We start from the raw sequence: 12,113 nt of genomic DNA, 5'->3' as shown, positions 1-12,113 counted from the left end.
TATATATATATATATATATATATATATATATATATATATATATGTATATATGTCTATATGTGTCAATTATGTTTCCTTTTTGTTTGAGATGGAAGAGGACTGATGATTAAAAACAATTTTAAGCTTTCCTTGTTGAAGGAGCAGTAATAATTAGGTTTCTTTAGTGTTGTTTAATGTTCATTTGGGATTCTTATAGGTTAGTAGTTGAATGGTTACATCATAGATAAGGAGGGAATCACTGAGGATTTTTTTCAAGATTCTACTAATGGCTGTATCCACTCCCCTTAAGCATATTCATATTTATACATTATATTCAAAATGTGATTGAAGATATACAACCATTGGTGAATGAATGTGCACTTTAGAGACTAGTCATAAGACCTGTAATAAATAACATGCTTAGCAGACATTAATCTTGGGGGAAAATAGAAAAGAGGTGTAGGTTATTTTTTCTTTCCAAAGTTGGTATGAGATTTAAATATATTTCCACTGGCAGAAAAATCGCACTGAAGGAAACAAATAATTGTACTTCTATATCAGCAAAATTAAATGTTTTAAAATTCCTTGAATTCTAACTTCTATCTAATTAAGTATTATTTTGAAACCCAACTCTTATTATTATAATAATTTTTTGCATAGACCCAATACCACAAATTCATATAGGAAAGGGAATGTGATTGTGTGACATTAGTGTTCTTCTCATGTACATTGGTGGATTAAGTGAAGGGAAAGACTTAAAATCATGAATCCAAAGTAGCTTTTGCCTCAGCTTGCTAGATCCTGTTTCTTGCTCTATAGTACCACCACATTTCCTAAGCTGTTTTACATGTATTTTATTTTCTCTTTGAAGGGTTTTCACAATCTTGCATATTCTCTTAATTACAATATTATATATTCTCATATTACAGTGTTTCAGAGTCACATATTACTGTATTATATAATCACAATCTCATAATTTCAATATCACTCTTAAGAAAACTATAATTCTTCTAAATTATTGCTTATAGTTAAAAATCTTAAGATATTCTCCCCATACTATTTAATGCTGATTCCATTCTCAACATGCATCTCAATGAGAATCTAACAGGCTTTTAGATATTACTTTTCCTTCTGAGAGCACTATGTTAGTTTAAATTAGGATTCAGTAAATCTACTGTTGCCAGCATATTATTTTATTCTTTTACTGGTTTTAATCTTTGGGAAGTATGCATCAATGTTAGGGCACCACCTTCAACTGTTTCAGTCAATTACATTGCTCCCAATTTGGTATTATCAATATCTTTTTATTGAATGGGTATGGCACTCCATAGTTAATTTCATTTGAGTGAATTTATGACATTGATGCAAATGATCAAATACTTGTGAAATATATGCTGTATTAATTTAGTTAGCCTTTTGTTTTGTAGCATTTTATGAACTTACATAGCAATGTCATTTGTTTGTTTTTTAGTATGTTCTTCAGAAATTTAAGGATGAAAACGTTGGGCTTCTCATTTTTTGCACATAGATTTTCTTCAAGTAATTTTATTTCTTTAAGCAGGTTAAAAATAATTTTGTATCAGTGACCTTCTAGTCTCCTTAACAGCAATTTTTACATAGTTGAACACTTTACTATTGCTCTAACAAGTGAGACCTTTGGACATTACCTTACTACCACAAAAATAGCAACATAACTTTATAAAGAATTCTGTACTACAAGCAGTTTTTACATGTTGAGCGAAGGAATTTAGTTATTCAAGTCGTATCCTAATTATCCATTTGCTGACTTCCTTCACTCAGGTTTCTCAAATAAGCTGAGTCACCAAATCTGTCACTCAGTTCAACACCACCAGCTGATTGTTAGTTGGTCCACTCATTGCAAACATTCAGGCAAGGTCTCTGGTCTGAAGATAACTTAATATCTTGATGCTTTGCTTCCTACTGAAGCATCCCATACCTTGTTTTCTTCCTTCCTTTTCCCCTTCCAATTTTAGAGTTCCTGTGAAGGGTGCGAGTATTATTCTTTCTTCTCTGACTAAATCACTGAAAAATTATTGTATTTCGTTAAAAAAAAATTTATGTATTCAGTGTAAATATGGATGTTGTGTTCTAAGAGTATAAACAAAAAGAATTTTAAAACTGTCTTGTCGTTTCTGCTTCTATTTTATTTATGTTTACATTCAGTATTTGAGAATGTAGTTTTTAAACAATGCTGTTTTAGTAATAGAATAATTCTATTGAGATATTTCCATCTTCTGACAAATCAATTTCAAAACTATATTACTGTCCAAAAAAGTTTAATGGAATCCTAAATATTTATGTATACTGTATTTATATACTTCTATATGTGGAATTCTTAATATTACCCTTCTTGGTTTACATTCTTGATTGCATAATAACTTAGGCATAATGTGTATTGGCTATGCAAATCGACACTCATAAAGCTACTTAATAGTAAATTCAGCCTGCAATAGTTAAACCAACAGAAACTACAAAGAGTTACTTAATACATGCACCACCAATTACTAGTCTTAAGTACTGGTTATATTGCATTATTACTTTTAACATTCTGAGTGAGGTCAAAGAACCATTTTAAATAGTATAACATTCACAAGAAAGCAGTTAATTGGTAGAAGGTTATACCATTTGACACACATTTTGTGGTAAATGTTTTGGCTCATTACATTCTGAATAAATATCCTGCCAAAATAAACTTTACTATTCATCCCTTATGAGTTGATAAAGTACCAGTCAAGTACTGGGTCAATTCTTTCTCTCTCTCTCTCTCTCTCTCTTATGTGAGTATGCTGCACTGTGAGAGGTTTATGGGGTCCTCTTACAGTACTCCCAAGAATGATTGAGGTTAGCAGCTTCTTCTCATGTTGTTCATTACAAGGGACTGTCAGCTACGGATGGACCAATATGCTGCATGCCATGGAACAGATAAAGAAATTGACATGAAAAAGCATTCACATTATGGTTACTGGAAACTTTTATATCTTGGTTGCAATTTCTTCTTTGTATTCTGGTATTAAAAAGAAAATAATAATGACTTCTAATTTTGGAATGAAAACACACATTTTAAAGAAAAATATATGGCTTATTGATTTGATCTTCCGTACTTGACTGGTCCTTACTTATTTTATTGATTCCAAAGAGATCAAAGGGCAGAGTTATTAACCTTTGCAGGATTTGAATTTAGAATGAGGTGGGAGATAGCTAAATACTGTAAAGTATCTAATTTGATGCTTCTTTACCTTTGCCACTCTTATGAACAGTAAAAGTAGCTGTAGTAGTAGTAACTTTTTATAATTTTAATATTAGGCCAGCAATTTTGATGGTATGGGACAATCAATTACATTAACTCCAGTGCTCAACTGGTACATATTTTATTGTCCCAAAAGGATAAACAGCAAAGTCGGCTTTGGTGGGATTTAACTAGGAACATAAAGAACTGGAAGAAATCCATGAAGCATTTTTATCTGATACACTATTGATTCTTCCAGCTCATCACCTTGATATAAAATAATAATAATAATAATATTAATAATCCTTTCTGCTACAGGCACAAAGCCTGAAATTATGAGGGAGGAGGCTAGTCGATTACATCAACCCCAGTACTCAATGATACTTATTTCATCAACCTCAAAAGATTAAAAGCAAAGTTGACTGTGGTGAAATTTGAATGAAACCCTAAAGATGGACAAAAAGCTGCTAAGCATTTTGCCTGGCATGCTATCGATTCTCTTAGTTCACTGCCTTAATAACAACGATTATTAACATAAGCACAAGGCAAGAAATTTGGAGGAAATGTTTAGTTGCTCATATCAAATAGTCCCTTCCAGATCTTGACTAGGGCTTTATTTTACCAGCCTCTGGAGGACGAAAGGCAAAGTTTGCTTCAGCAGGATTTGAAATCAGAACCCAGAAAGCTGGAAAAAATGCCTCAAGGTATTCTAGTTTGTGTTCTATCACTTCTGCTAACTTAAAATTCTTAACATCATCAAAACATTGTAAACAATACGCGTAGATATGTAAACAGGTGGTGATAGTTACAAAGGTTGATAAAAGAGTAGACAGTTGAGTAGATATTCAGTTATATAGTTTTATTGATTGATTTTTATTAATAGAAGTATTTTCTTTTAAATTTTTAATTGGCAAAATAATTATATAACTGATTCATGAAAAGAATTTGATAGCCCTTCACAAAACTGTCAACTTCTGAGTCACTTTTATAACTTCTGACTGATTAATCATTTTGTTAGCATATTTCTGTCAACATATGCTGTCTTTGTTTCAGTTAGTTTTTAAAATAATGAAGAATTTAGTAAAATAACTTTCCCATTATTAAACTAAGCTCTGGAATAAATTTTAGTATAAAATTTTAATGGACGATTATAATTTAGACCCACTTTAGAATAGTAAGCTTATACCATAGGACCTGGAACAATCTCAGGCTGGTTGGTATCAAAAGGGTTAATAACTGTTTCAAATTTTGGCATAAGGCTAGCAATTGGGGTGTGGGTTAGTCAATTACATCAGTCCAAGGATCTGGCTGCTACTTGATTTTATTAATCTCCAAAAGGATGAAAGGCAAAGTTGGCTTCTACAGCTTTTGAACTCAGAATGTGAAACCAGAAGACATGTCAATAAGCATTTTGTCCAGTGTGCTAATGATTCTGCTTGCTTGACACCTTAGGAAATAATCCTTTCTACTACAAGTACAAGGCCAGCAATTTTGAGGAGATGAGTAAGTCAATTTGATTGACCCCAGTACTCAAGTGGTACTTTAGTTTATTGACTCCAGAAAGATGAAAGGCAAAGTCACCCTCAGCTAGATTTGAACTCAATATGTAAGGTGTCAAAAGAAATGCTACTAAGCATTTTGTTGGCTTTGTTAAATGATTCTGCCTGTTTGCTGCCCTATTTCCGATTAATAAAATGAAAAAAATATATATACTCGTGGATTGAGTTCTCTCTCTCCTAACCTGATACATAGAAGTATAAACTATTGTGGAATAAGCTTCAAATGTCAGATATCTTGAGTATTTGTGAACTTCTAGCAGAGTTGCCAGCAGAAATGACTATTTAGTAGTGGGATTAGCAGAAGATTTGCTTTAAAAACCCTTATCTCTTGTTACTTAGGGGCAAACATGTAATTATTTTCTTTATAGTTCTAATAAAAAGACAAATAACAGCTTCAGCCAATGAAATGGTTTTGACCAAGTCAAAAGTTGATGCATGTGAGTATGTACATGCACATGAGTGAGTGAGTGTGTGTGTGAAAGAGAGAATACATAATTAAACTAAACATAAAGAGATATGAAAAATTGCATTTAGTCAGTTTAGATGTTTCCTAAAAAAAATCAGAGAGAGAGAGAGAGAGAGAGAGTCTGCATATATTCAACCATACAATAATTAGTAATAAGGAACAAATGCACAATTATGTTGATCCAAAGAGTAGAACAAGGAAGCATGTATGTATGTGTGAGTGATTCTTATTTCTCTTGATACATAATAAAATGTGTACCTAAACATACTGTACATCCATATACACTACTCTATAATGATTTATTTTCATTTGACTAATCTTTATTAATCCAAATATCAGATCTAAATTTAGATATTTTTTTGTGCTTGCTGTTTCATACAAAAAAAAAAAACCAAATAACAATTTATTTATTTATATATTTCTTCATATTTTACCAGTGTGTGAACTAGTTATGAACATTGAAGTGTTAAGTGGGTGCATGCTTCTGTGGCTATTTGTGATGGTGTTGGGTTTTAACTTTAACTTTATTGTTGAGTAATAATATGCTGGCCATTACTAAAATAGAATTATTGAATCTGATCAATAAGAAGAAAAAAAAAAATGAAGTAAACTTTTGAAATTATTATTTTTAAAATGACTCAAAATATATATTTTAGAATAATTTATTTATCATATAGTAACTAAAATAATTAACCAATTCATGAAAAGAGAAATTTACAAAATATTTAAACATAAAATAAAAATAGGACAACTATTTGGAAATATGTAACTTGATTTTTTTTAAAAACAATTTTCTAACATTTCCCGAATTATATACACTGTGTAAAAAATTTGAAATCCCAATTTTATTATTCAGGTGAAATTCAGGTAAAATTTAATTTTTAATTTTTGATTAGATGCAGATATTGGTAAACCAGTTGATTTTTCTGGACAACCTTATTTTCCTAAACCTCCTTCTTACGAATCAGTTGTACTAGAATCCAGTTTAAGTGATGACAAATTAAACGAATCTCAGCCCTCTTCCATGATGTTCACCAGACAGAAAACTGAGAGCAAAGGCAAGGGTGTTGGTTCCTTGTCTTACACCAGCCAGAAACCACCTGTAACATTTACTTCTTCAGTGTACACATCTTCAACTTTAAGTAAACTACCAAAATCCAAGTCAAAAACTGATGATAGACAAACAGATTACCAGTTTGGCAACCATCTTGACTATTCTGATTTAGCTTTTACCCTTCCAACTATAAAACCTTTGAAGTCATCAATACGACAATCACCTAGCCTAGCTCTGACTTCAGATCCACCTACTGTCACCACTTCACCATCTTCGCAAACTGCACAGAATCCTGTTCTGCAACACACCAGTGAGAGTGATAGCAAGTCAGCATCAAAAGGAAAAGGTGTTCCAATCAATGTGTTATATAAACAGCAATCGCCAGTCACAGCAGCAACTTATGTGCCCAGTAGTCCAGCTTTACCAGGTAGCTGTACATACACTATGTTCATGGAATTTATTCACTAATGCTTGCAATACACATCAATTTTCTGTCAAATATCCCTCTAGAACTTTGCTATATCATTTGCCTGAGATGTAGTATAGTGTTAGAATGTTCTTTGCAGAAACTACTTCTGTGCATGGGTATACTATACCAATGACTTCTTTACTCTGTATAAATATGTTTGTGTGTGTGCGTGTGTGTGTGAGAGTTTCTTTTTCCGCATGTCTTATATTTACAAACATGTTCGCGTGTGCACACACACATACACACGTGCACATATTGTAATATTCTGCATGATTTATTATTTATGCTAAAGCTAAATGAGTATTATGTTTTTTCTAGTTTAATCATCTTTTTCTGTATTCCACTGTTTCTTTTTCTCAATATCCTCTCTCTCTCTCTCTCTCTCTCTACACTTTTCTCTTTCTTTGTATCTTCTCTCACTTTCTATACATCTCTGTCTTTCTCATTTAAATCTAGCCAATGCATGGTTAAATCTCTTAGGTAGTTAATAAGGTAATTTTATATGAGATAATCTTAAAACTTCAGCAGTTTTCATTGACAGCTTCAGCTTGCATGGTTTTTTTTTATTCTAAAAACAAAAATCAACATGAAATCGAAAAAGTACAAGACACATATACATAGTTATCTGCACTCTTATTCATTTTTATAAAATTTCATGTTTGTTTTTATTTCAGGTCCTTGTAAAAATTTTGTATTTATGGAAAGTTTCATACTTTTAAATTATTATTATTGTTATAAAATTCTATTCTGTTTCACTGATTTATGATCCCCCCTCCCACAGGTAAACACACATGTATGCATATGTAAACACACATACATACACATGCAAAAACACACATATACATATGCAGATACACATATATACACATGGAAACACACATATACACATGCAAACAGACATATACATGCAAACATATACATATGCAAAGTCATACATATACACATGCAAACACACACATATAAACATACATGCAAATGTACATATATACACTTGCAAATGCACACATATACACTGCAAACTCATTTTCACATATGTACACACACACATATACACATGTAGCCACACATTAATTATCCCTTTCTAGATAAAAATAACAAAATAAACTTCATAACATTAATGTTTACCTTTCATACTAGCAGGAATTATATTATTATATTATTGTTATATATATAGTTGTGAGTAAGAGTAGAAAGGAATGGATAAGTGTGCATCATGCCAGATTCCATTAGGACTGCTGGATCAATAGAGGCACTGTTGATCTGGCACTTGCAGAATGCATGTTAAAAGTCAGGAAAAATAATTTTGAGATATGATATATAAGTGTGTGTGTATTGTTGTGCATAATATACATATAAAAATATATGAAAACTACACATATACAATGAAGTTTGATTCTCTATTGTAATAGTTAAGCATTATTGTGTTACATTTTGTTCCACTGTGTATATTTTGGTCATATATCAGAATGACTTAATTATACAATTACTTTACTGAAAATTATGCTATATATTATTAAAAACAAAAGCAAAAGAAGCAAAAACAATAAAATAAACAAGAGTAAGTTTGTGAGATTAGCACTGCTATAATGATAAGAATGCAATAATTGGTAATTAATATATCGTTTTATTTAGTATAAACCAATTATTTTATGGTTATTTTTCATCATCATTGCCTCTACCACCACCACCACCACCACCACCACCGTCCTCATTAACACTGCAACCATCATCATAATCACTGGTTTTGACATCATCACTATTATCACCATTATCGGCCTTGCTCTAATAATCATCTTCTTTGCCGCTGCCATCACCATCAGCATAATTATTTTGTGTTTGTTGCCCTGTTATTCTCTTATTGATTTGGTTCTAGAAAGAGAGGTTTCTGTAATCTAGGTTTATATTCAACTCTCCTCCCCTTTCACATGCACACGTGTGTGCACACATGTGGCCATGGAACTGTAAGAACAGGAGTGGATGGGCATTAATTGCAGAACAAACACATCCCAATATATTTGGTATGTCTGAAAGATATGAGTGGGAGATGATATAGATGGGTTGTCATTGACCAACAACTTTTACTCATTTCCGGATTGTTCGTTTTATGACTTAAACCTGTTTGGGTTTTGACTGAATCAAAATATATACACACTAGCTAGATGGGAGACTTATTTCTGCATATTTGTCTTGTTCTCTTTCTATCTCCCTCTCTCTCTATCCATCTTTCTATTTCCTTAATGTGAATAGAGAAGAGTGAATGACAAAAGTATTTGATAAGTGAAGGATGCCAAATATAGATTAGAAATACTTGTTATTATTATGATTAGAACAGTAAAAGTATTTAAAACACTTGTAATTAATAGCAATAAGATAAAATACAATAGAAGTATAAAAACTTCTGTGAAGCATGTTATAATAATAACAATAAGTATAATGGTTTCTAACTTTGGCATAAAGCCACAAATTGTTTAGGGAAGGGCACAGTTGATTTAATTGATACTAGAACTTGACCGGTAAATTTTTTTTTTACCAGCTTTGGAAGGATAAAAGGCAGATTAGACCCTGGCAGCATTTGAACTCAGAATAAAGTGTCACTCTATTTAGTGGCTGTGTTTTCACTGCTTGATGATGCCTCAGCATGCTGTTGCTGGCTTATCTAAGTTGGTTATAGGCTTACTTGTCCAAACTATCTAATTGTGGGTTGGGTGATTAGTATTGGTCATTAACATTTAAGCTGAATTTATACTTAGAATGCAAAGAGATAGAACAGATACCATAATACATCTCATCAGGCACCCTAACAATCCCAATACTCTACCATCTTGGATTGGTACTTTATCACTGCCATGATAAAAAATAAATATATAAATAAAAAGCAAAGTTGACTGCTGTGGGATTTGAACCCAGAGTGTAGAGAGCCAGAATGAATACTGCAAAACATTTTGTCTGACAATCTGAGGACTCTGTCAATTCATCACCTGCTAAATACACTGTATGGCATTTTGTCCAGTGCTCTACTGACTCTGCTATCCTCCCCTTTTAACATTAGTTAGGGGAGGGGGAGGAGCAGCAGCAGCAACTGCAGTGTCCAAGACCTGTTGCAGTCCTACCTTGTAAAGTGAGATTGATACTGTTGATATTCAGTTTGAATGTCTGCAGTTTGGCTTCTTTAGGGAAAATGTGAGTGGAGAAGAAATCCAGGAGAGCTGCAGAGCTCTGGAATGGAATCATTCAGAAAGTGAGCTCTGTAGTTGAAGCATGGAGGGATATGTAACTAGTTAGATCACAGATACCCTTTTAAGGTACATAAAAGCTGCACTATTAATAACAATACTAATGATGATAATAATTTCTAATACAGATATAAAACCCATACATTTTGAGAGAGGGTAGACTCATTTAAATCAACTTCAAATCTTGACATATATTTATGACTCTCAAAGGATAAAATTCAAAATTGACTTCAGAGGAATTTGAATCCTGATCAGAAAAAGATGTTACTAAATACTATATTAAATAAAAATGATAAATACAGCACGAAATTAGTATATTATTCACAAATAGCAATGAAATGGTGCATTAACTTTCTGAAAGTATCAGTGCATACATTGGGCTTTGATAATCTTCTCAGTAGGTCTAGCATAGAACAACATGATATGGGAACCTTTAATTGACAAAATAAAAAACAGAACATTAAACATAGTACAATAAAATATGTTGAGTTTAAAGTTTGTAATCTCCATTGCCTAACTGTTCTACAAAATAGTGCAATAGTAAATACAAGTGCTACATGTTAAGTGTAGTAGTTTGGCTGATAGTTATGAGTGCAATCCCTGGGTCAGTCAAGCAATATTGCTTTGGTTCAAGAAGAACAAAGAAGTGACATCACAAGTAAGAGCAAGAGAATATCTCTGGTATGGACAACAGAATGAAAACAATCTACTTCTACGAATATAGTAAAAGGTTCAGCATGCTATACCATGAGTGTTACTAAATATGGCAGGTTACAACTAAAACATTGTGACAATAACAACTAATATTTGGACAGTTGTTTCACACACACACATGCATGCATGAACACACACATGCACGTGTGCGCACACACGCACACACACACACACACACACACACACACACACACAGAGTTGATGATTAAACATTTTGAATTTAACACTGTCGGAAAAACATGCGTGGAAGGGGTTTTCAGAAGCTCTGCATTCTGTGAAAGAAAGATTGGGCATAATGATTAACATAGAGCTATTAGGGTGGTATTCACTATACGGGTGTGAGAAATGTAGGGACAAGTGTGTGCAGATAGGGCTTAGGTAGAGGTGGTATTGCAACTAGTTTGCTCTGAGAAACAGAAACCATTGTGTTAGTGTTTGAAGAGCCAGAGTAAAGAGAAGCTGGTTGTGTGAGCTACTCCATTCTAGCTCCTTCATTGGTTTATCTTTCTGTTTCCAGTGATGACAGTGATTGACTGTGTGTGTGTGTCTCTCTCTCTTCTGTTGCTACTTTTCTAAAATGATTTATGCAATATTCTGAGTCAAACTAAATCTACCCTGATAACATTATTTCTGATTAAACATTAAAGTAATGTTTAGCAGTCTACATGGAGATGTTAAATTTATCTATTTGCATTTCAACAATTTTGGCACTAAGGGAATCAGTAAAAAGAAATATTTTTATGTTTGAGTATGTTAATGAACTCCATATTATTCAGTTTATTTCTGGAAATTTGGCAGACGAAGTCTCTGACAAATTAATAACTGCCAGATGGAATTAAAAGGGTAGTAAACAAGAACAAAATTTAAGTATCATTAAAGCTATTACAAATCTATTGAAGTTAAAAAGGCTGAAAATTTATTGGTATTTTGGAGAAAGAAGAAATTTGGGATGCCAGTTGGGAAGAGTAAAAGGCAAAAATATATATCTCTCTCTGAAATTATGCAAAAATCAGGAAATTCCTTAATTCTGTTATAATATCCCAATATTCATTTTCAGCAAATTCCTTTTCTAGCCAGAAATCTCTAGAAGATTCAAAGACCAAAAATGGAATTATTCATACATTATTTTTGTGGATTTTTCTCTAGAAAAGAAGTTTGTCCTTCTTATTAGTTAGTCAATATAGGCAAGTGATAGGCATGGCATGTAATAAGAAGCTTGCTTCTCAACCACATGGTTCCAGGTTCAGTCCCACTGTGTGACATCTTGGACAAATGTTTTCTACTATTTTAGCCTCAGCCCGACTAAAGCCTTGTGAGTAGATTTGGTTGTGGGAACTTAAAAGAAGCCCATCGTATGTATATATATATATATATATATATATATATATATAT

General features: G+C 32.4%; 1 protein-coding gene across 13 annotated transcripts in view; it reads left to right on the top strand.

Moving 5' to 3' along the window:
• Window positions 1-12,113, top strand: part of LOC106869124 (sorbin and SH3 domain-containing protein 1) — a 482,929-nt gene that overhangs the window by 192,719 nt on the left and 278,097 nt on the right. For 11 of the 13 annotated variants that reach the window (XM_052968338.1, XM_052968340.1, XM_052968337.1 and 8 more), the window contains one exon: window positions 6,148-6,732. The exons of the other annotated variants lie outside the window; for them this stretch is intronic. In XM_052968338.1, coding sequence (XP_052824298.1) covers window positions 6,148-6,732 — 585 coding nt within the window. The remainder of the gene's footprint in view (window positions 1-6,147; window positions 6,733-12,113) is intronic. 13 annotated transcript variants of the gene reach the window in all.

Source organism: Octopus bimaculoides, chromosome 5 (assembly GCF_001194135.2).
Source record: "Octopus bimaculoides isolate UCB-OBI-ISO-001 chromosome 5, ASM119413v2, whole genome shotgun sequence".
NCBI lineage: Eukaryota > Metazoa > Mollusca > Cephalopoda > Octopoda > Octopodidae > Octopus > Octopus bimaculoides.
Note: the sequence above shows the minus strand (reverse complement) of the source record. Positions and strands in the feature narration are given on the sequence as shown.